Below are 25,114 nucleotides of genomic sequence, written 5' to 3'. Positions count from 1 at the left end.
CAATATCGGGAGAATCTGGCCCTCCAGGGGGGTTAGATAAAGGCTGAAAGGTGGCTTTGAGGTCAGAACTTCAGCTGTGAAAATAAACAGTGGGCTTTCTAGCAGCTCAGCAACACTCCAGCTACCGAGTGCTGTGAATGGTCTCTTTTGATTTAATGTAGATGTCACTCATGCAGCACGTGTCACAATGAAGGATAGTACAAAGTCTGCTTTGGTGTAAGCTGAATGATGATTCTCATTTAGCTGATGAATAGGTAGAAATGCTTTCCTTGGCTGAAGGATCACTCAGTTCCTTTGTTAAGAGCATTTATGGTATATTTATTCTGCAATAAGGCCAGAGTCTAAATTAATTCAGCATTTATACTTGTGCAATTCTTTAGACCCTTTAAAAGTTTACTGACAGTGACTATTTCTTAACGGTCAATAAACATAATCAGCTCACCTTCGGTTCGTTAAGCCCACAAAGGAGGAGCTTTGGCAGTGTTATCAGAGCACATAAAAAATATGAATGTCAGAAAGCATCTCTCTCACTTTTCTCTGCAACCAAAGACTTATCAAGTGACTCATTTCTCATCTGCCTATCTTGTCACTGGGTGGCGCCACAGGTAACAAAACAAATTGGAGATGTTCAGCTACTGTTTTATGAAGACAGATTTGCCACAGGATTTATCCAAACATGGTACATGATTGATATGATGACAAACTAGCCTCTTTTAAAATGTCTGATCTTAATAAGGGTTTGGGCCACCAGGTACCTGAAAACAAAATTAATGTAATTTTACATGTTGAAAGTACTTTAGAGCCTGCAAAGACCTGGTGACATGTCCAGGATGCACCCTGCCTCTTGCTGCACCAGGACACTCTGCACTGGAATGACTGCATAGAGACAATGGATAGATGGAAAGACTACTTCACAACGAAGTATTTAATATTTCTTCATCAGGATGGTAAGCTCCTTGTTTTTGGGAAGTGAAGTTTCCTTGTAAACTCAAAGCCAAAATGAACTTATTACTTTGGTGAGTGAGGGGATTGGATTGATGACAGTGTGAGTCACATCTCTCCAGAATAATTAAGTTGCTTATCAAAGACTTATGTATGGTTATGTAAAATAAAACCAACCTAAACATATTCTTATACAAATTATATCACATGTAGTGTTTTTTCCACAACCATTTGGCATCAAAAGGAAATGATGGCAAATCCATGATGGGTACCTGACCCAGAGGTTAAGAATCATGACATCATGATGTCATGAACTTATATTATTGATAGAATAATCATTTCTTAATTATTAAATGTAAGACTCATTTGAGTGACTGTATTTTCTGAGCTTTTATGTAGCCTGTAAAGCTAGGCAGAATTAAATGGGTTTTTAAAAAAAAAAAAAAGTAAATGAAAAAAATAAATGTTTCCAGATTTTTAACCATTTTAACATATTATGACAGTCATATTATGACTGTGTTCATTAGTCCATGCCAGCTTAATTTCCTGTAGTTGCAGTGAGGAGACACACTGAGGACAGGAATGTGACTGCAGGGTGTGTGATACTAGTCTCAGGACAGGGCTGCAGAGTGGGCTGCGAATGTGTGTTTGCGGTGGCAATGGTGGTGGGGGGTGTTGAGGCAGTGTCAAACAGCTTGTAGAAGGGCCCCTAGCGCCAGACATTAGTAGTGGCCTGGCTGATTACTCCCACTATCGGATCCACATCTTTGAACAGCGCAGTGTTGTCGAGGCTGGAAACACGGTGAGGCGTATGGACAAACGGCCGTAACTCCCGGATCCTTCCCCACCGCTATCCGTGAGCCAGACGGACTACACTACTGAGTCTTTTCGGCACATAACTGGGCTCCCTCTCTTGCGTTCCGGTGTCTCCACCGCAGCGCCTCTTGTTCAGTTTTACAGGGGAAAGTGGGTGTTTGCTGCTCACACTGGTGTTTAGGCAGCGGCGGCGTGAAGTGTCCTCGATGGCTGGCTGGAAGGACGGCTCGGTGCAGGAGAAGTATCGGCTGGTTGTGGTCGGAGGCGGAGGTGTCGGAAAATCAGCCCTGACTATACAGTTTATTCAGGTCAGTAGCAGCAGAGCCTTCCTTGGCATTTTTTTTTTTCTTGCCTGGCTTTGATTTCCCTGCTTCTCCAGTAACAAGGCGAAAAGAGAAGAGAGGCCAGACACGGAACCCCGCAAACTGATACCGGTTGTGTTCTTCTCGCTACTTTGCCGAGGCCTGAAACTAGTTGTTGAAAGATTTTAGGACGAAAATGGGGGATATTTAAATGCCTGTCACTTTAACACGACGGTTTCCGAGAGGACCACTTCCACTTTGCATTTTATATTGCCGCTAGTCTAAAGAGAAAGAAAAGTGGGTCTCCCGAGTTGTCCTATTTTATTAACTTGGTTTGGAAAGTAAAGAACCGGAATTTGAATCCATGCTAAGTACTAACAACTCTCTGAGTGTGGAATGGCCTACTAAGCCAGACTACTTGGAGAGGAAAGGTGTAAAAGACTGTAGGAGCGAGAGAAAAGTTACACAAAGACCACATGAGCCAGAAGTCTTGCAAAGTAGAATAACTTTAAGTATAAAAATCCGCCAAACTGCGGGAAGTTTGCCCAGTTAAGGCCAAGTGTCAGCACGGTTGTCTGCGGTTGCATCCCTTCCCTTTTGGTAAGCCAGCTCTGGTCCGGTAGTGGTTGCCAGTTTGGGTTTATGAATGTGAGCCAGTTTGGGCTGTGATTTGGACTGACAATGGAGCATGTGTGTTGAACTGAATTGGGGGCAGGTCTGCTTCAGTTTCAGCACCCAGATTTGGACCGGTGTCTTGGACCGATACCCTAGTTGGGCAATTATTTCTTCTTCTCTGCTAGATGCTTAGCTAAAATGGGGCCAAACCATTCTGGCTACCTGGAACCAGACTGAGAAAATCCTTTTTGGTTGAATGAGTGTAAACTACGCAACAGCAGCCGCAGCACAAAGTGTCCATTGAAAGATTAACTTTTGTGTGTTGGGATACAAACTCAACCAGCCGTTGGTTAACCTCATTTCAAGTACTTCCAATAACCAGAGACTGAAAAACACAAGAATGGAAATGTTATTGAAAATAAAACTTTACTGCAAGCCCTGAAAGACAATAACTTCCATTAGTTTTCTAGCAGCCTACTTGAAAAGTCATCGGTGTCCCATATAAAAGGCATGTAAACTGTTTACCTCCCTCTATCCCTGGTTGCATTCCAGCACGTTGCAGACAGCCTGGCTTGCTTTGACCTTCCAGGCTTTCATAATAGTTACCAAGGAGTATGGCTTCTTTCCGAAAAGCCCCGACACACGCTCTGCATGAAAGAGATGACAAACTTTGCCCTTTGCCTTGATTCCCCCCACCCCTGGTTCAGTGCATCACTGAGAGGATGTCTCTGGCTTGTAGGAGACCAGACTGCACACGTTTCAGAGTGGGGGGTGAAAAGCCTGTGAGTGTGTGTAGGTTTTGTTGGGGGGGGGGGGGGGGGGGGTGGTCTCTAATGAGGGTTAAAAAACCTCATTAACTCAACACCAAAAGTAAAAGATCAGATAGCTGCGGCACAGATTCTTTTGCCATAGCCTACTGACCTGAAGTAAAGGGCCATTTAAAGCTTAGTAAAAACAACAGCTTGCGTTTGATGCCAAAATATCAGTCATATAACACAGGAAGGATAATTGTTAATTTTTTCACTTGTGTAAAATGACCAGAAGCTGTTGTTTTTATTATTTGCCAAGATCCTTTCCAAAATGTTTGGACTGGTACAGGGAAGGTCATACTTCATATGGGCTCTAAAAGTAGCACAGAAAACAGCCTTAGGAGGGATTACATGAAAACAAAAGATTTAGCATGGAAACTTTAGCAAGAGTCTTGCTAAAATAATTGACAAATATAGCCGCCTTCAATTGTATACTTCTGCCGTGCGAGTGAATTCTGCACAACACAGCTTTGTTTCTTTGCCAAAAAAAAGCCCTTGCCATAGATTTATTTTCAAACAGAAACACACAAAACTGAATCATCTTATGACTTTTTTTCCTGATTCATAGCTGGAATTTGCATCTTTATTTGCTCTTAAGTTAATTCCTTCTCACAGTTGGCTAGCTAATTGGGGGACATTAAAATAAAGTTTTAGATGTTGACAGCAGGAAGAAAAACAACACAGTATTGAGAAGTTTCTGTAAGTCACCTGCCAGAGGAAAAGACCTAACAGCTGGTTGTGAAGTCAAGGTTTTCCTCAGAACTACACTGAGTGTTGGGTGGTTGTGAAGTTGGGGGCGTGTCGGGTCAGAGTCAGCTTGGGTGGGTTATTGGTCATGGACCATTTGGAATTTGGCCTTTTGGCAAAGGAAGTCTCTCTGCTGCAGCTCTTAGGACCTCCTAGTTTTGTATGGAAAAACATGACCTGCTTCCTGAATCGCTGGAAGTTTTTGTGTGTGTGGTGTGTGTGTGTTTGTGGTAATTTTGACAGTTTAGGCTGTTGGACTCGGTTGCACATGTTTTGCCAAAAACATCAGTTATGTGTACATGATGAAAATGTAAGGAAGAACTGTTGCAGTTTTACCATTACTGCTCATGCAGTGACATACGTAACCATTCAAACCCCTGTCAATGAAACGGCACCATGGCAGGTATCAGAAAAAGACCAGGATAGTTTAGTAGCCACTGCATTCACCTAAATTTGAAATGAAAGATAAAATGAGCATTTTTATTAAACTGTAAATGCTTGACCTAATTTTCAATTAGTGTCTGGAAAATACAACTGATTTACAGACAAATCCAAATATCACATTGTTAGTTTGGGCTGAGTTTAGTCATTCTCTAAATAAAAAGGACAGCTCATGAACAGAGGAAGCCATTGATAGGATTTGCAGAAAAAGACAGACAGTGAGATGTGCCAACAGGACTCTTCTAAAACTATAGTGCAGGCCTGAATCAAATGACTTTGTAGTAGACATTTTATTCATCTCTGTTGTGGCTTGGCAGCAGTGGGAATGCAACCCCCAGGTGTACATGTTGTAGCATCTCACAGACAAGCTCTGAAATAAAGTTGCAGATAAAAAGAAGAAGAATGTAACTTTTTTTAATATACCGGTAGACAAGATGGCTAGAAGATTATATTCTTTCTTTCTGTGTACAGACATCTGTGTTTCTATTAAAAGCAGTACATTATTCTGATTATTTCAGAGTTGTGATTATTAGAAATGCATAGCATTGATGTTGCAGTTTCATGCAATCCTCTGTGTTGTCATAGTGACACACCTGTCATCTGGGAGGTGAAAGTGTACTGTTGTAGTTCACAGAGCAGTGATGACAAACTGGTGGCTATCTGTAATGTAAAAGGCTTCAATTGGCTTCTGTTAGCAAGTGTGCCTACTTTTAAAAGACTTTCAAACCCACTACGACACTACTGTAAGTGTTGATTACGCTTATGATAGTGGTAAAAACATTTTTTATGTCAAACCTAGGTTCGAGTGTGTAGAATTGAGTTTTAGTGGCAATATTGTGCTGTAAATGAATACCTCCATTTCTTTAAGCTTGTTGGTGTGTGGTAGTTGTTGAATTGGTGAAAGTAACTTAAAAATGGAGTATTGTGTTTGTCCCCTCTTGGGTACTGTAGAAACATGGAAAGGCAGAGTAGTCTAAACTGGGAATAGTCAGTATTTATGTCACAAACATACTTTTATAGTCTGGGGAATGTGGTTGGATTGGGTGGAAATGGGTGAGAATTTTTTTGTTCTTGGTTTGATTTGCTTTCACACTTCGTTTTACTTGCATTATGATGTTGCTAAGTGGTCATTCCCGCCCCGTCACAGATGAAGCTTCTTGTGGAGTATGAATTGACTGGACCAAACAAAAGTTTTGTCTCGTTCTTGCAATCGTGAGAGCAAGAACAATGTTCTCACTTCTAATGCTGTTTGTAACAAGCTTAATTATGAGTTTAGTTTAGAATAATTGCAGATTGCCTAAAATGTTGCACACAAGGACTTTAAAACATTAATTGCAACTATTCTTTGTACGGCAGTTAAATCATGAACTAAAATGTCATGATTGCTGCACATGCCCAGCAGCACTTCCCCAAACAGTATCTGCTCAAACAATAACTATTCAACAAGAAATGCCATTCTGTTGTTTACTTTGATGCCTGTAGTCAATTGTCCTTTTTTAAATGTGGTTATCAAGTGTGTCAGTGCTTAATAAATAGTTCTTAAAAAATGGGCTATTTAAGGTATTTTTCCAACCTACTTTTCCCATCTTGTAAATTTTGATATAGGATAATAGGAGTACCATAAAGTTATGTTAGTGATACATTTATATCAAATACATGATATAAATGTATTTGCTGGAATATGTGCATGATGTGGGTTTTAACATTTAGGACTTTAGATAAATACCTGATTTGAGTTAAAGCAAATCTGAGACCGGGAAATGGATTAATATGTCTTTAGAACTGTTGATGTCAACTCTCAATTTCTTTTGACTCTTGCTTCCTTGCTCACATTTTAGTCACTTGAAAGGCCTGAGGGTCCGTATGCAGCCTCAAGGGTTTTGAACAAGCTAAGGCATGAAAAATGGACTGCGGAAGTAGGGATTTTTGGGATTCAGAAGATAAAAGATGATGTTGTTAGCAATAACAGAGTGGCAGGTCCCTGGAGCTGCTGGCCTCCCTAATACCAAACAGTTGAATCAAGTTGAAATAGCATTGGGATGACATAACATTGAGTCATCTGACAGAATTGATGAACACAGAGTGTTGTTTAATGTGATGTCTGTGAGTGAGGAAGCATTTCAAGTGAGGGAAAACATGACTCACACTGGCCATGTGAGGACTGCATATGGGGTGGTGTTCTCTGTAGGATTGTTTTTGGCATTTTACTTTTTTTTTCCTTTGCTGGTATTTGCCCCTTCCTAATTTCTTACTCTTTTTCAGCTTTGTCACACTTAAATGTTTCAGATAGTTACACGAATTTTAATATTAGACAAACATAACTTGACTAAATACTAATTGTAATTTTTGAATGGTGATTTTATTAAGAGGAAAAAATCCTGAAAGTAATAGTCCCGCCTTGTAAAGTCATGATCTAATTGTGATTAACCACATTTTTTAGAAAGATGAGTTCAATTTCACTGACCACACCCAGGCCTGATCACTGCCAGACCTGTTCAATTAAGAAATCACTTAAATAGAACCTGTCTGAGAAAGTGAAGTAGGCTGTGAGATCTAGAAAAGAAGCCATCATACCACGATCCAAAGAAATTGAAGAATAGGTGAGAAACAGTGATTGAAATCTGTCAGTCTGGAAAGAATTACAAAGCCCTTTCTAAGGCTTTAGCACCCCAACGAATCACAGTCTGAGCCATTTTCCACAAATGGAGAAAACTGGCAATAGTGGCAAACCTTATAAGGAGTGGTTGGTCTTCCAAAATTACTCCAAAAAAACGATGACGACTAATCCAAAAGAGCACAAAAGAACCCAGAACAACATCTAAAGAGCTCCAGGCCTCACTTGCCTCAGTTAAGGTCAGTGTTCATGATTTAACAATAAGAAAAAGACTGGGAAAAATGGCATCCATGGGAGAGATCCAAAACCAAACTCATTACTGACCAAAAAGAACACAAAGGCTTGTCTTACATTTTCCAAGAAACACCTTGATGATGCACAAGACTTTTGGAAAAATATTCTGATGACACAAAAGTTAAATTTTTTTGGAAGGTGTGCATCTTGTCACATCTGACATAAAAATAAAACATAATTTTATAAAAAGACCATCATACCAAGAGTCAAACAAGGAGGTGGTAGTGTGATGGTACAGGGCTGCTTTGCTGCTTCCTGGAAGACTTGCTGTGAATGATGGAAAGACAAGTCATCAGTTTGACTTCAAGTTCAAGCACATTTAGGTTCTGCAACAGGAAAATGACCCAAAACACACCAGCAAGTCCGCCCATGAATGGCTTCAAAACAAAATTAAGGTTTTAGAGTGACCGAGTTAAAGTCCAGACTTGAATCCATTTGAAATGCTGAGGTGTTTATGCTAAAAATAAACCTACACAGTGGCTGAGTTAAAACAATTCTTTTGATAAGAGTTGGCCAAAAAATGCCTCCATAATGATGATATATATAGTGTGTATAGTATAAAAACTGCTCAATGTACTCTGTGTAACCAAAGAAGCTTCTGACATGAAGCAGCATGATAATTAGGTGGGGGGATGATCCCATACCTGTGTGAAAAGCAGGATGTTTGTGTGCTCACTCGCTTGCTACTATTAGTGTGGTGTCAGCCTTCGGCGGTGAAGATTCATGCCCGAGAGCAAAACATCCTTGCTGATCAAGTCCAGACAGATTAGTTTTTGTTTTTTTTTTAAACCTCAGCTAGATTCACACCTAAAAGCACATACTTGATCTCTTGCATATTCACCCACTTCACACATTTCTCACATATTTTCATAAATGGTTTTAAGGTCTGCTTGGACCAACGCTACCAAAAGTTGGAGTTAGTAGAATAAACATGGATTACTAGGGCACCAATCCATGGGTATATGGTGATGGGCAGTGGTGGTGTTTTCATGTGCATTTCACAACAACAGACAGTGAGACAAAGTGTTTGCAGCTTTTATTTATTTATTTTTTATTCCATTTACATTCTGACTGGTATGGTTTTATTTTCTTTAATGTCAGATTGAAGAGTACAACAGTAACTGTGTGTGTGTGTGTGTGTGTGTGTGTGTGTGTGTGTGTGTGTGTGTGTGTGTGTGTGTGAGAGTATGCATCTGTAAGAGTAGGTGATGAGAGCATATTGTTTATTTAGCCCTGCTAGAGGGTCACCTGTTGATTTCTCACAGCAGACGCAAAGTGTAGATAAGGCAATTGGCTGTTGCATAACAATCTTTAACACTTAATGGAAAATGGGTGCATGCCAATATGTTCACAGCAAATATTACATACAAAGCATATGTCATTTATATGCTGCAACTATCTGCAAATGATTTCACAATCCTTTTCCTTGTAAATAAGCTATCTGAACAAAAACAGTTGTGTTCTACGTGCCTTTATTAATAACATACAGTGTGTGTATCAACACAGTAAACCAAAATACTTTTCCTTTCATAGCCATTTCAAAGTTGGCTGTTTTCAGTGTCACGGCTCTTGAAGGCAGTTCAGTCATCACGTCTACTCGTGTGTAAACTCTTATCATCCTCACTTAACAGCAAGCGTCCATCAAGCTTTCTGTTGCCGGCCACATGCTACCTTAATGTGTTTGTTGCCACAGAGAGTGGGTATGGAAATAATGCATGGCCCTGAATTAACATTAAACAAAAAAACAGCAAAGAAAGTTTTTAGCAGAACAGAATGGGGGCTTGGGTTGAGAAAAGACTCTGGAAGAGAGTCTCTACAGTGTCTATAGACTGGGGCTGCAACAATTAGGTGGGAATACGTGGGATTTGGAAATATTTTCATTTGATCTGTTTTAGACAGTGATTGGTCGGTTTCCTGATTTATTTCCTTATTTTCCTTTCTATTTCTGATTATTCCTTTTTAAAATTTCTATTCATTTATTCTTTTCAAAATTAAGGAGCAGTATGTATTGGTGTGACCTTAAGACCTTTGTGCTTCTGAATTGTTTAGTTGTCTCAGTGATATTTTTTATGTACATTCCTGGAACTGTTGTTGCCCAGCAGTGCCCTAAGACTGAGAAACTGCCCTTTAGTGTTTTTTTGTCCTGAAGTATCACTTTACTGCAGCATTTTGCTTTACAGCATGATATACCAAGAGAACTTGATATTACTTGATAGAAATGCAACTGAGCTTTATTAGAAGAAGCAAGGAAAAGAAAACGAGAAAGGGACAAAAGGAGTCAATATGAGACTGACTTTTACTTGCTGGGCAGAGTTCAGAGTAGAGATAGGACCCAAGATGGATGCTGAATGAGCTGTTAATAGGGGTGCCTTACTAAGATAATATGTCAAAGCTCAGAAGTGTTTGTCTTCTTTAAAAATGCTTTGAATTAACAGTATGCATCCACTCGAGAGATTTTTTTTAAGTGTTTTGTTTTTCTTTCCTATTCATGGAGACGGTAATGGGGAAATGGAAGAAAAAAGGTAAACAGTTTTTTGCGTGGTGAAAAAAACATCTTGTCCTAATCAGAAAGTCTCTCATGCACCAAATGTAACTTGCTCACAGGAGACCAGCCCATGTATTTCAGTCAGTTATATGGAGATACAATGCTTAATTTAGTTGTATTTTAACACAGGACTCACCTATAAAGACATTACAACTTTGTTTAGCCTCGTAATCATCTCCCAACAACAAGTAAGTTTTGATGTAATCTTGAGCTGTTTTGGTGCAGGGGATACACTAGCATTAATCACGTTACTGCTTTCATTCATGAACAATCACAAACATGTGACCAGCTCCATGATTGCTGGATGTATACAAAGTGCATTGAAAATGGATTGCATGTGAGCAAAATAGACGAACTGACCCAAGAGGTGTTTAAAAAAAAATGTTTTCTTGTACATACCACGCAGATTTTCTTGCGAGCACACATTTATCAACAACCAAGGTACCCTGTTTCATTCCTCCACCCTCTGATTTTACTGCCTGGTGCACTTTCAGAGAGGTCCCCCTACCCCGGTGCAGTTATGGAGATGATAATAAAGATATGTATTATTTTATCCTGTGCATTTATTTATTTATAATATTTGAATACTAATATGAAAAAATTATGAAAATGGTTTTAATGTACTTGATTATAACTCATAGATAGAAAACAAACAAACCAAAAAAAAAAAAATCAGAAATTGAAATTGGACAAGAAATGCCAGTTGTTGCAGCTCTTTACTGCAGACTTGTCCAATGGCCATGTATTGGAAACTTCCTCATAGCCAGCAGCAAAGCATCTAAGGTAGCTTTTCTTGGACTATATGTTGCCTTTATGTATTCCCAGTTGGTTTGGGCTTGCAGAAACTACCTAAAAACTCATGTTGTTTGAGTTCTACACTTACATCAGTAACTCTTTCATGTTAGTTGTGAATGCTCTAGTTTTGTACCAAAAAAACTATATATACATTAAAAAACAAAAAACCTTTTCCTTCTCTCCTCATTTGAACCTCATGTACAAGCCTATGCACAAACCTCACATTAGACATCAAAGCCACATTTTATATTGACTAATGCGTTTAAAAAGATCCTGTAGCCCTCCTGTGTGCATATTTTTCTTTGTTACGATGATAATGTGGTCAGTTATTTGTCTGCACTTTTCTAACCTCAGTGATCATCGTAAGATCTAACCAAACACTTGTATATTTCAGAATGTATATTTTACTGAGAAGGCAGGTGTCAGTTCCAGGAGCCCTGTGGTTTGGTTACATAGTGGAAGATCCATGTACAAATAAATGCATTTCTTGTTATTCAACTCTTTAGCCAGGCTAACGAAGAGTATGACCCATGAAAGTTTATTGCAATTATAGTCTTTTTTTAAATCTTTAATAAAGCTTTTCAGAAGATCTGACAGTGGTCGTTTGACAGCAGGAGGATGTAAAGTTTGCACAACTGGCTGTCGACCTGCTCACAGTCACTGTGGCTGCTGTTAACACTGCAGCACCAAGCTAGTTATCAAGATTTATATTCATTATGTCAAATGAATGAACAAAGCTCTGGTGGTTTTCTCAAGCTTGACATCAAGTTTCTCAGCACATGTTGAGAAATTTTCATACAAAAGGATCTGTAAAGACACTCTCATCTACCTTGAAAAGTTGAAGAAACCTAACAGGTCATCCCTTTTTGTTCTAAGCTGATGTAAATTAATTGTGTAGGGAGGAAGACTACTTACGGTTTTGGCCAAAAATATGTGATGACCACAATTCTTTCCACATTTTCTTGTGATAACAGTAATTTGGTCATATCTTTAGTGTGAATTTTACTGGCTAAATGTTTAGAGAGAGCCAGTGCAACATAAAAGCCTTACTCCTTTCAGTCTTCCCTTAAAACTAAACAAAAAGGAATGCTTGCGAATGCTGTCTGTCACTGATACATTTCTATTCGTTTTTTCCTCCAAATTGATTTGTAGTGCTCATGCTGAAGGTGGGGGTTGTAGATCATTCCACTAGTGGTTAGATAAAGACCTTTTGTTTCCTACAATAACTAATATGAATAGATACAAGAATAATTTTACAAAAATGCATGGCTCATAACCCGATGACTCAATTTGACTCAAACACATGGGTTTATACACACATCCACACACTTTTTCACTCATGTGGCTGAACAATGGGCTGTACTTAACCTTCGTTGCTGTATGCTTCCTCATTAAACATGGTTCTTCTGTATATTAACAATCAAATGTGTTTGTCGAATTACTTCTCTTCTGTTTTGTCCAAATTACCCCATCACTTTCATTGTAGTTTTTCAGAACTTTATTTATATCAGATAATTGTTTGCACAGTCATTTCCTTGTTTGGTGTAAGACGAAGTCTGACTAAGGAGTGAACACAGGGTTTCCTCTGCCAGTCAAAAGAAATGCCAGCAATGATTAGAATTTGCCGTCCATACACAAACTGATCCATTAGTAGCTTTGAATGCAACAGTAACGATGTGAATTGATTCCATATCCATTAAGGAAGCATTCACTTTTACTTCAATTAGTGCTAATGATTATATATAAAGAATACACAGTGTAGTGATGAGACAGGAAAGTTGTGGTGAAGTAGGTGGTGCTGATGATCAGACCAGTTATCTTCATCTTGACTGAAGCATCTTTTCTATTTTGTAAGTTAGTTGTTAAGCTGCAGGTTAAGTTGTGATATTGAGTCTTTCCTAACAGGCCACACAGACCTGAACTAAGAATTTCAGCCTCATGTTGGGTTCCCCCTTCGCAGTGGAGACTGAATAATAACTGTAATGACAAATGCCAGTAAGTAAGAAACTGAAAAGGTTTGAGAGTTTTGTTTTCATAATCAGGTACTGAAAAACAAAATGTTTGTGTCACACTTGACTTTCATGCTTTCTTAATGCTATCTGAAGTAGATGCAGATGAAGCCTGTTGTCTTTGTGGGTTCAGAAAACAACAGCTATACTTTGAACGTTTTTTATTTTATTTTTTTTTTAAACACAATAATATTAAAGTGAACATTAAAACATTTATTAAACATATCGCTGAGAGACTAATCTGTTTTGTTCATTCATTTTCCACCTCGTATGATAATTAAATGTATTGAATTGGAATATTATTCTGTCCAAAATAAATACTTTATGTGATATCTTTGTAAATGTCGAGGAAAGTAAGTTATAGCTTTGCTGATCAGGTGGTGAATAGTTGATTACTATTATAACACCTGGAAACAATGAAATAGCATGACACATATTAGTAATATATAGATTTGAAAATGTTTTTACACATCTGCATTGCAGGATGAGGATGAAATGTTTAACAACATGTTTAACCTGATCATGATGCACTGAACCTATTAAAGATAAACCTCCGTTTTTCAATAAATATAAATAAATCTGTTTATAAATAGCTCTTTATAAATAACCATAAAACAGCTTTGAACGTGTTTTATTAAATACAAATATAAACTCAAACCCACTTTGTATTTATTATTTTCTATAATTAGACTTTTATATTAAGATATATAATATGTTAAAGCCGGATCTTTTCAACAAATTATATGTAGTCGATGCTCAAGAAATTTTATTTTTTGTTTGTCCTGAGTCCTTTAACTGGACATCAGTTTGGCTGCAGACTGCAGGCATAGCTGTTTTCTGTAAAGGGAAGTTTATAAAGGGGGCATATTAGCTTAGAGATATCCTCAGCAGCTGGTGAAACCTTGGGTGCTCTGCAAACATCTGTCTGTACATCCTCAGCTATGAAAGTTAACCCAGATTTGGTGATGTCTCTGAGTTCATGGGCAAAGTTAACAGAGCTTTGAGTTCTTGCTTACTGAGCGCTCCTTTGTTGTGCTCTCTGTTCCTTGAACTTACAGGTTTTGCCGATGTAAATCTGGTAATGTGGGTTTATAAGACCCACATTAGCAGTATCTTTTTTTCGTTTATTTTTTTCCAAGGAGGTAAATAAAATCCAAACTGTGCCAGGATGTCCACTTTTAGCAAGCTGTGCATTTTTAATCACACGCTGCTGACTCTGCTTTCCTGTTGTGTCACCCAACGTGTTTCATTAACATTACTGTAACATTGGTGCCACGTAAAGTAACTTCCTCTTCTTCTTTTGAGTTTTGTGGCAGTAACCTGTTAACTCTGAAGTGTCATTTTGCAAATAAATTGGAAAGCTAGAAAACCAAAAACTTAAACAAGAAAACTACAACTTTACATGAGCTGCAAACTCTTGCCCATGTTTTTCATTCCACTGATGCAGACTCTTTTACAGTATGACAAGGCAGCTTAAAATTGAGAAACTGTCTTAAAGTTGCTGTATGGGTACAGTTGCATGATGTTTTTAATTCGGAATTAATCATTCGGAATGAAATAATTCAGAATTAACGTATTCTCCTACGAGTTTACATGGAAATAATTCTGAATGGAGGTCTACATGAAGCAAATCCTAACTTAGTTGCTATTTAGAGCGGTGGGTTGGGAGGGGTTCTGATTGGACAGGGGACACATGTGACGTATGACATATACCGGAAATAAACAAGGTTAGCTCTGTGTTTCTCGTCTTTTTAGTTGTAGCTTGTAAAATAAAATACAAAATAAGTGCCAGTTTTGCTGCTATTTTGATTATAATTTTGAAGTACCAGCTCAACACGAGCATACTACTTGACTTTTTGCAGCAACTGAGAAAGAGAAGGAAAACAGATGAGCGAACACGGGAGGCAAAACAACGCGCGTCATCGGGACAAGACAGGGTAGCAAGCATGTGCAGAATGACCGGAATAACTTAGAGCGGAATGAAGGTTTACATGACAGAGGAATTAAATAGTTCGGGATTAAAATGCAAATAAACCGGCCACTTACTTCGGAAGTTTAATTCCGAATAGACTTTTGCATTAGGAATTAGGTGTGTACATGGTCATTTTTCGTCAGTTTAAAGCGGAATTAACTTTTATTCAGAATTAAAGAGGAATTAAAACTCCCTTGTAAACAGAACATATGATAGTTGCTGTGCCATTCATATTGAAATTATTTTTAAGAAGCCGTAGCAGCTTAGTCACCTTTTTTTATAATGAGTGATGTGATGTTTTGCTGTATGACCTGGTTCAGAAGTCTGCCTGTGATACTAAACTTTGAAACTACTTTTTAAAAAAACTGAACTTTAAACATTGTAAAGCACTTTGAATGATCTTGTACGTGAAAGGTGCTATAGAATCAAACATGCCGTGCATAAACTGTAAGGACTGTTTGCCAACCTGTAGTACACAGTTTGCAGATGGCTCTCAACAAGGGTATGCTCGGATATGATAATGGACCCTTTTGTGTGTCACTTCTGGTAAACGGTGCATATCACTTTTGTGTGACATGTTGAAACATTTTAGAAAGAAGGTTCACACATTGGTTGTGTTGGGTACTGTAGGCTGCAAAATGAATGCCAGTTGGAGCTAACATTAAAGCTGCATGTGCATGCAACCCTGCGCTGTAAGAAGTACTATCTCTAGCGGGTTTCAAAGTTAGAAACAACAACAACAGCCCCATCTGTGTTAGAACTGGTAGTGATTGACAGTTATTGTGAAATCAGCTCTTAAGCAGCCATGGAGTGTTTTCAGTTGACCTTTGTCATATAATGTTGCTTGATGTGAGACGCTTTCTGTTGGGGATTGGTTTTTGCTTCTAAGCCACGTTGCCTTTACATACATTTATGATGTATACATAAACACGAGGGCCACAAAGGACCTGCAGGCAGACTCAATACAAGTTTGTATTGATGACAAAACACCATGCATTTGGTTTGTCCTGTTTGAATGTACACTGCTAAAAAAAAAATAAAGGGAACACTAAGGTAACACGTGTTAGATCTGAATGAATGAAATATTTTTTATTAAATACTTTGTTCTTTCCATAGTTGAATGTGCTGACAACAAAATCACACAAATTATCAATGGAAATCAAATGTATCAACCCATGGAGGTCTGGATTTAGAGTTATACTCAAAATTAAAATGGAAAAAAACATTACAGCCTGATCCAGCTTTGATGTAATGTCCTTAAAATAAGTCAAAATGAGGCTCAGTAGTGTGTGTGTGGCCTCCATGTGCCTATATGACCTCCCTACAACGCCTGGGCATGCTCCTGATGAGGTGGGAGATGTTCTCCTGAGGGATCTCCTCCCAGACCTGGACTAAAGCATTCGCCAGCCCCTGGACAGTCTGTGGTGCAACTTGCCGTTGGTGGATGGAGCAAGACATGATGTCCCAGATGTGCTCAGTTGGATTCAGGTCTGGGGAACGGGTGAGCCAGTCCATAACAGCAATCCCTTCGTGTTGCAGGAACTGCTGACACACTCCAGCCACACGAGGTCTAGCATTGTCTTGCATTAGGATGAACCCAGGGCCAACCGCACCAGCATATGGTCCCACAAGGGTTCTGAGGATCTCATCTCGGTACCTAATGGCAGTCAGGCTACCTCTGGTGAGCACTTGGAGGACTGTGCGGCCATACAGTGAAATGCCACCCAATACTGACCCACTGCCAAACTGGTCATGCTGGAGGATGTTGCAGGCAGCAGAACGTTCTTCATGGCGTCTCCAGACTCTGTCACGTCTGTCACATGTGCTTAGTGTGAACCTGCTTTTATCTGTGAAGAGCACAGGGCACCAGTGGCGAATTTGACAATCTTGGTGTTCTCTGGCAAATGCCAAACATCTTGCACGGTGTTGGGCTGTAAGCACAACCCCCACCTGTGGACGTCGGGCCCTCATACTACCCTCATGGAGTCTGTTTCTGACTGTTTGAGCAGACACATGCACAGTTGTGGCCTGCTGGAGGTCATTTTGCAGGGCTCTGGTAGTGCTCCTCCCGTTCCTCTTTGCATAAAGAAGGAGGTAGCAGTCCTGCTGCTGGGTTGTTGGCCTCCCACAGCTTCCTCCACATCTGATGTACTGCCCTGTCTCCTGGTAGCGCCTCCATGCTCTGGACACCACGCTGACAGACACAGCAAACCTTCTTGCCACAGCTCGCATTGATGTGCCATCCTGGATGAGCTGCACTACCTGAGCCACTTGTGTGGGTTGTAGGCTCTGTCTCATGCTACCACTAGAGTGAAAGCACCGCCAGCATTCAAAAGTGACCAAAACATCAGCCAGAAAGCATCGGAACTGAGAAGTGGTCTGTGGTCACCAGCTGCAGAACCACTCCTTTATTGGGTGTGTCTTGCCAATTGTCTATAATTTCCACCTGTTGTCTATTCCATTTTTACAAAGGCATGTGAAATTGATTGTCAGTGTTGCTTCCTAAGTGGACAGTTCGATTTCACAGAAGTGTGGTTGACTTGGAGTTACATTGTGTTGTTTAGGTGTTCCCTTTATTTTTTTTGTGCAGTGTACTTATCTTTGTTTCCTTCATTTTTAGACTGATGCCTTTGTGTTCCATGTTTTTAGTTGTGTTATTAATACTTAATAGTATTTTTTTTCCCAGCAACATTTATTACTTTGCAACTTATTTCTTTTTTACAATTATTTATTCTTTCAAAACTATACTACGTGGGTCAAACAAGAAGCATTTACACATAATTAAAATGTGTGACAGTGTCCCTTCGAAGGTCCAGTAAAAAAATCCTCGATATCCCTCCTTGTTTTCCGGTCACTGCCCCTCACACAGTTAGACAGACAGACAGTGAGTTCCTGTGTGTTGTTTTTGGCGATTGTTCTGTCTTCACACATACGGTTGTTTCAGAATAACTGGTCACAGTATCAGGTCTCACATCTCAGTCATACAACAACAACTCTGGCTATGGGAAACTCACATGCTGGCTGCTTAATTTAGCACTCCGCTCCCACCATCTTTACTGGTGTGAACATTTCAAATACACTACATTGTTCTGAAAGTAGTAATTTTCCACATGTAGGAGATGCTCTTTGAATGCAGTGGAACTGATAGAAAACTACGAAGGAGTATTTTTTTCTATGTCAGCTTGCTGCTGATACAGAGCTCTGAGTTGCCTGCCAGGCAGCTGGTGGACATTTGGCTTGTCTTGTCTTGCATCCAGAACCCTTTGGGGCACCTGCTTTCTATCGTGGGGGGGGGGAGTGAGTCTTGGAATGAGACAACCCTACTCAACAGGTGACAGTACGGCCATACTTGGCTGTCTACATGTGAGCGTGATAATAGTCAACAACAAATGAGCTTCTGAGTCTCTGTCACGCTGTGAAGACACTACGTCCTTGTGTGAGCGTCCGTTCAATGCAGGTACACATGTAAATACACTCAGAGATCTTTTTTTTTTCTTAGTTGAGTCAGTGACGCAGCTGTCGTGTGACTGTCGCAGTGATCCAACAGCAACTGCATGCGACTCCGTCCGCAGCAACAGCTGGTGTCGGCCGACCCGAAGTAGAACTGCACTTTGGCACACGCCAGTGAACACGGACAACAGCTGCCTGAAAAAAAACATGTTTGGTATGTCTAACCAAAACAAATTCCTCCGACTGCCAGACAACTCCAGTAGATGGAAGACAATTCACTTTAACATGCAGGAGAACATCTTTTTTTTTTTTTTTTTTTTTTTTAAAAAGATTTTGACTTTTTATGTAAAAATTCTCTCCTTGGATATTACCAAAACTGCCACTGGGACATGCAGTACAGCACACAAAGGGTTACTGTTGATTATGACATTTTGGTGATGTTGACCAGACAGGCCTGCGAGGAGCAAGGATGGTGTCCATTAGGACTTGTTTAGGAGAAATTGCCTGCTGTAGTAATAAAATGTGCTGCCTGTGTTGTATGATTGCTGCTTTTAGAAGCACAGAATGGTCATGCTGCTGTGCCTGAAGTGATGCCAGTGAGCTGCCCCACTTCTTTTGACATATTACCCCATGCTAAGAAATATGGGCTGCAGCAGAGAACACACACGCAGTCATTGTAGTGGGTGAACAGAAGGGGAGAACTTAAATTCATATCTGCCGCTGCAGCACCATTCAATCTTTCCAGAGGTGCATCAATGGAATATATCGATCGCGTCAACCCGATTACCAGTAGAAAAGGGTTGAAGTATGTTGAAGCTATAGTATCAAATGCCAGTTAGTTTTTTTTTTTTTTTAAATTTTGTGTTGTTATAACCGTTTTATGTCTTAATTAGCGAACAACGCTGCATTCAGTGTCTGTTCTTTCTTCTCAGGGCTGATCGGCATCCCATTATGTGGTCAGTCATACGGTTTTCATGAACACAAGAAGACTGAGCCACACTTCTCTGAATTACTTTGTATCGTTTTTTTTTTTTTTTAAAAGTCACACAGTAGTTTCTCTGTCTACACATCCACTGCAGTAGTTGGTGTCCTCTCAGTAAGTCGTCATCACAGCGCTGCTTTGTCCGTGACGGCATGTACAGAACAACTTCTGCACAAAGCAAACCATGAACTGAATAAACCCTCAATGAAGCAAAAAGACGAGCCAGCACAATGCGGTCTGGTACACCTATATAAGTGTCAGCATAGTGTTGAGTCTTCTTGGTCCACTGTTTATCTCATTTAATTTGTACCCTGCTGGAGCCTGAAGCTCACATTTCACTATACATTACCCTCTTTATCCTCATATAATAACATTGATTCTGCTTGATTTACTGGTTTTAAAGCAGCCTCGTGTGGCAGTAGGTTTTCCCACTTTCACAAAAAAAGTCATTGATGTTTCACCAGAGTGCGACGCAGTCAGTCTTTTCCAAATAACAGTGTCTTTTCTACATCTTCCAGGAAGAAAACAAAGGGAAGTTAAGAAAACTGCATTCATTACTCATTGGTGGGAATAGGATCACTGGTGATGTCACATGATCAGCTAGAAGGCTTTTTTGTTACCTTTTAATCACTTTGGGAGATTGTAAGTAGAGTTGTCATGATTATAGATTTTCTGAGCGTTTTATTGTCAACGAAATAATGCTGAGCACACATTTGCAAAAGTGAATTAACCAAGAAGATTCATGCTGCTGTATAATGATTTAATCCTACATATTAACCTGGATGTTGCTCAGAAAAAAAATGACGATGGAGCCCACAGGACCTCTACCTGTACTTTGGAGGCTTCTTTCTTAAAATTGTATAATAAAAATGGTTTTGAACATGTCTTTTCAAACCGATTTAGTGAAGTTAGAAAGGCAAAAAAGCATCTAGTTTGTCTTGACTTCAAGATGTCCTTTAGCAGAACAGCTGCTTCTTGACACACAGTACCTGAACAGTGGAAATAAGATAATAATAAGAAACGACCACATATCTGGAATGAAACACACTTTCTTCTGTAGACAATGGTAATTGCAATTGCGTGATAACTAAAAGCGATGAATCATGCCGAGTAGATTATGAGTAAACAGCCAAACTATTTGTCATGAAAGATGTTTTTAGTTTTTTCTTTCTTATCAGTAGAATGTAGCGTTCAGTGAAGACGTCGCGTTGTGCTGCAAGAACAACCAGAGTTGTATATGATTACAAAATAGCAGATGACACGATGGCGTGGCGGCCTGTTCAGGATGTACCCTGCTTCTTGTCTAATTGCTGGTAGACTCCAGCCAATGACACCTTGTTCTTTTCCTGCTATTACCAAAAAAAGTGGAATAACTCTTCCTCTGCTGTTGTCACTTTCTAGCAGCCTCTCCTTTAATTCACAGGGAACCAAAGCAAAGCAACACAAGTGTCTTTGTTTTTTCATTCTGTGCGGACGTTATGATGAGCTAATTTTATGGTTCAGGCATCATTTTTTATCCAAAGTTAAAAAAAAAAAAAAAAATTGTTGGATCTTTTTAATTCAGTGTAACACTTAATACTGCAATTAATTGTAGAATTAAGTTATCATGACATTCCTGATTGTGAGAGATGTATTTACTCAAGTCTTCCCTTTTATTTAACAAAATGTGCTTATGAAATGAAGATTTAAAAAAAAAAAAAAAAACAAAAAAAAAAAAACCAGCAACAAAAATACCAAAAAACAAGTGTGGCTGGTTCAGAGCAAATGCGCAGCTTTGAGCCCAGCGATCTAGTGGAATAAAGGGCCTGTAAATGGCACCTCTTTGATTCTGTGCCTTTGAACGGGTTCAAAAGTGTCCAAAGTCCAGCACACATTGATATTTGGCTGTTTGATTGAAGTCTTAATGCCACAGACGTTTAGATGAGGGCAGGGGGTTAACTGTGCCAAGGGTTAGCCTACTTGGTGGGACATTTAGCCAATGCTTTATTCTCTGTGTGAGTTCTATCCCCATTTCCACAGCTTCGAGTGCTAACCACAGCTTCTATTTCACTTGTTTTTATCATGATACAGTATCAGAAGCATAAAATCTCAACAAAAGATTAAAAAGATTCAAGTATGTAAAGGCAGTTTTTACTAGTTGAGACATTTAAATCTGCAGACTCTTTTCAAGCAAAGATGTCAACTTTTCTCTGATTTGGCCAAAAAATACAAAGATTTGCAAATTATTATATTTATTGTATTGACTTTCTTCACCATTTTGGCCTTTGTGGTGCTTATTGGAAAATTTTAGAATATGACTATCTTTCACACAGACACCGATAGGTAAAGAGTTAATCGTCCTTTTCATGTTTAGGCCACCATAAACATAAAATCTTTATTTACTAATTCTCTTAATGTTTTTTGAGAATTAACAGCCACAACAAACGACACATGTGCTATGTCATAAAATGTATGTAAACTTTAGCTATCTATCAGTCAGCTCTATGAAATCATACAAAACAGTGCACATTTTTTGAGTGTTTTCAAACATGCAGTAATCATGATGGTTATAAAATCATGATGACAATTTTCTCCATAACTGTGTTTTAATTTAATTCAATTCAATTCAACTTTATTTATATAGCGTCAAATCATGGCAATGCCATCTCAAGACGCTTTACAGACAGAAAAAAAAGAACATAATGAAAGCCAATTCATAATAGCCTATATAAGGAAACCAACAGAGTTGGTGAGTTGGAGGATGCAACTCAATGTCTGAGGCCATAAGAAGGTCATTAGTAACTTTCACCAATGCCGTTTCAGTGCTATGTCTTTTTTTAGTATGTCTTTTTAAAAAAAAACAGTTTGGGGTATTTTCTCTCAGCATGTTCTATTATCAGACGATTGTTGATTTAAAAAAAATAAAATAAAAATAAAGGATCCATCCATCTAGAAATGAACTAATGACACTATCCCAGAAAACATAATGCAATGATGATCTTTTACAGATGATAGATGTTTTTAAAGACCTTAAATTTGACCAGAATTCATATACCTAACTGTACTACTTGTAAAGAAAATATAAATGATAAGCCATTTCCATGCAGATGGATGCAGTCTAATTAAGAAAAAGTAACTCCCAGAATTTACAGAAATGTTGAAGCCACTGAATTTTGTCAAATTTTCTCAGTGAGGTTTCCCCAATGACATTTAATTTTGCATCTGTCATGTATGTACTTTCTTGCCAGCAACTCTCTGAATCTCTGAATAAGTCGATATTAATCTGTTGGCTCTTGTCTTATCTCTTGCTCCATCTGTTTTCCTATTTCTTTTGCTCCCTTTCTCCAATAATGTCTTCTTGTGTTTCTTTGCTGAATCAGCAAATTCAAAACAGCCAGTGTGTCGATATCCAGTTGCTAGCGTGTAAATGCTACAGTAAGTGATGCGCCGGGATGGGGGAAAAAATGTTGTGAAGTGCAGTTTCTTTTTCATAGGATGCAGCAATGCAACTACAGGCATGTACATATTAAACGTCACTTTGCCATGAAAATGAGTCAGACGTTTTAAGGTTGCAAAGAATTCAATGCAATTTTAACTATGTTCATACAGAGTTGTTGCCGAACCAAAAGGATGGACACATCAAATTAGAAATTAGCAGAAATGGTTTTTTTTGTTTTTACCAATCCTGCATATAAATTCTGTCTAGTCAATACAGTATTTTTTTTTATGTGGATAAAATAAAAAGTATGTGAGAAGTGAGCCTTTTATATTTGCTACCCTTGGCTTCAATATGTGACTGTCAGAGGCACATAAGTGTACAGATAACAGACTTGTTCCCTATTGATGTGCAAGACGAAATGAAAGAAGTATTTTTAACAGCTCTGCTTGTGTTTTGTCGATACCCATTATTATGCTGGTTGCTTACATTGAATATTAAACCATCTCTCAACTGCAAAGTGGTAGGATCTCAGTTCCTAGTGAGTTTCTTTCTGGATAGATGTGAGTTTTAAGCTAAGAGTTTGTTTGATCTACTGGCATTTAAGGACAAGGCCATGATTAAAGGAAAAGACTATTGATCTGCTGTACATTAGACAGGAAATAGCTTATGGGAGTGACGCGTGTGGGTTCATTTAATTTGGCATTGAAGTTTAAAGCTTCATTCTGCCTGTAAACCATCAGTGAAAGTGTTCCTACCATGGATGTAACACTCAGCTTCACAGCAGCAGAGAGGGACTTTGAAACTTTTTATTATTTTTTATGCAGTTCTCAGCTGCAATGCGTTTTGTCTTAAATCTTTTCCAGCTACAGCAAAACGGTCCCCAGTGGCCTTTCAAGGCAGCAGACACATTGTGTGCCTTCTTTCTCTCCTTGTGTATTAGGTATTGAATAAGTGACCTTTCTGGTTTGTATGAGCTCATGGGAAAAGTGGGTGTTTCCACAGGAAGTTAATGCCTTTCCCTCCCCCTCTTTTTCTCTTGCTCTCCCTCTCCATGGAGCCTACCGTCTCCCTCCCCCTCAAACCTCTCATTCTGCCTTATTTTTTTCCCCTATATCTCACTTCAAGTACTTCTAGGTACTCACTGACACAATGCTGCTTGCGCAGACTTCTGTATGGCTTGTGTGAAACTTTGTGAGGGATGGGGAGTTTAAAGATGCAGAGAAACTGGTCCTCCCTTCTATCTGTTTAACATTAAACCCTGATGGTGGCTGTTTGATTACAGACAGCTGCTCATGGTCCGGCCCCAGAGGTGCAACAACAGTCCGACTTGCACAGATTTAGGAACAGGAAGTCATTCACAGATGCTCCAAAATTTCTCTTTTCTTAGCTCATCATACCATAAAAAATGTGTCTAATCATGCATTTTAATGTATTTAAAAGGGCATAATTCATGATGTGAACTTGTCTGACTGCGATGTGCTATCAGAAATTAATCAGAACAGTGTGTCATGTCTGTCTCCGTGTAGCTTACGGTGCGACTTGGCAGGCTCCAGCCTGTCTGGCATGCAGTTTGTGTTCTTAATTGAAATTGCTGCATTTGGCTGTGGCCCACTGAACTTGTCTTATAATATGGCATATTTCACATGTCAACCATCCACTCACCACTGCCCAGTGTGGCTTCCAGTCTTGTCTAGCTTCTTGCTGCTGTTAACCCAGAATGTAGCATCTTGTAAAATTGTCGAGTCAGTATAACCAAGGGCCCATTTAGTGACATGAGCTGAATATCACACCAAAATTTCCCAACTAGACTTTACCTTTTGCCAGGCCACCTTTGAAAATGGTATTTTCTTAAAAAAAAATTCCCTGGTTAAAAGGATGCGAGATAAATAAATAAATGTTTGTGATAATATTGCAACTTTTTATGAGCCAAGTGTGTTTGATGTTTTAGAAAGGCATGTGCTAAACAAGATACGAGACACCTAGCTCTACTGTTCCCACAATGTTTCCATCAAAGTTATTTTAATGTCTTGCTGTCATTGACAGCTCTGAGAGGACGGTGAGCTGTGCATCCTCTGACAAAACCAGTTAAAAAAAAAAAACAACAACAAGAAAACAGAAAACTTATGTGTGAGCTTGCTTTTAGCAAACTCTTTTATTACAATATGCAATGAGGGTGGCTGTGGTCTCCTGGGGTGGTGGTGGTGGGGAGTTTCATAGATCTGCAGAGCCTGACAGAATTTTCCCCAGAATAACACATTTTTAATGTTTTTCAATCTACATTATCCCTTAATTAAAGAATAAGTACGGGTAGTGATTTTCATGTTAAGGTCTGTGAGTTTTCTTTGGTTACTGGGCCGTATATA

At 39.1% G+C, this 25,114-nt stretch overlaps 1 protein-coding gene across 1 annotated transcript in view; it reads left to right on the top strand.

The window, feature by feature from the left end:
- The first annotated feature begins 1,615 nt into the window (after positions 1-1,615).
- Positions 1,616-25,114, top strand: part of rras2 (RAS related 2) — a 35,464-nt gene continuing 11,965 nt past the window's right edge. Inside the window, exon 1 of the mRNA XM_079245713.1 lies at positions 1,616-2,066. Coding sequence (XP_079101839.1) covers positions 1,965-2,066 — 102 coding nt within the window. The 5' untranslated portion in view covers positions 1,616-1,964. The remainder of the gene's footprint in view (positions 2,067-25,114) is intronic.

The sequence above is a fragment of the Telmatherina bonti genome, assembly GCF_933228915.1.
Source record: "Telmatherina bonti genome assembly, chromosome: 1".
NCBI classification, from domain to species: Eukaryota; Metazoa; Chordata; class Actinopteri; order Atheriniformes; family Telmatherinidae; genus Telmatherina; species Telmatherina bonti.
Note: the sequence above shows the minus strand (reverse complement) of the source record. Positions and strands in the feature narration are given on the sequence as shown.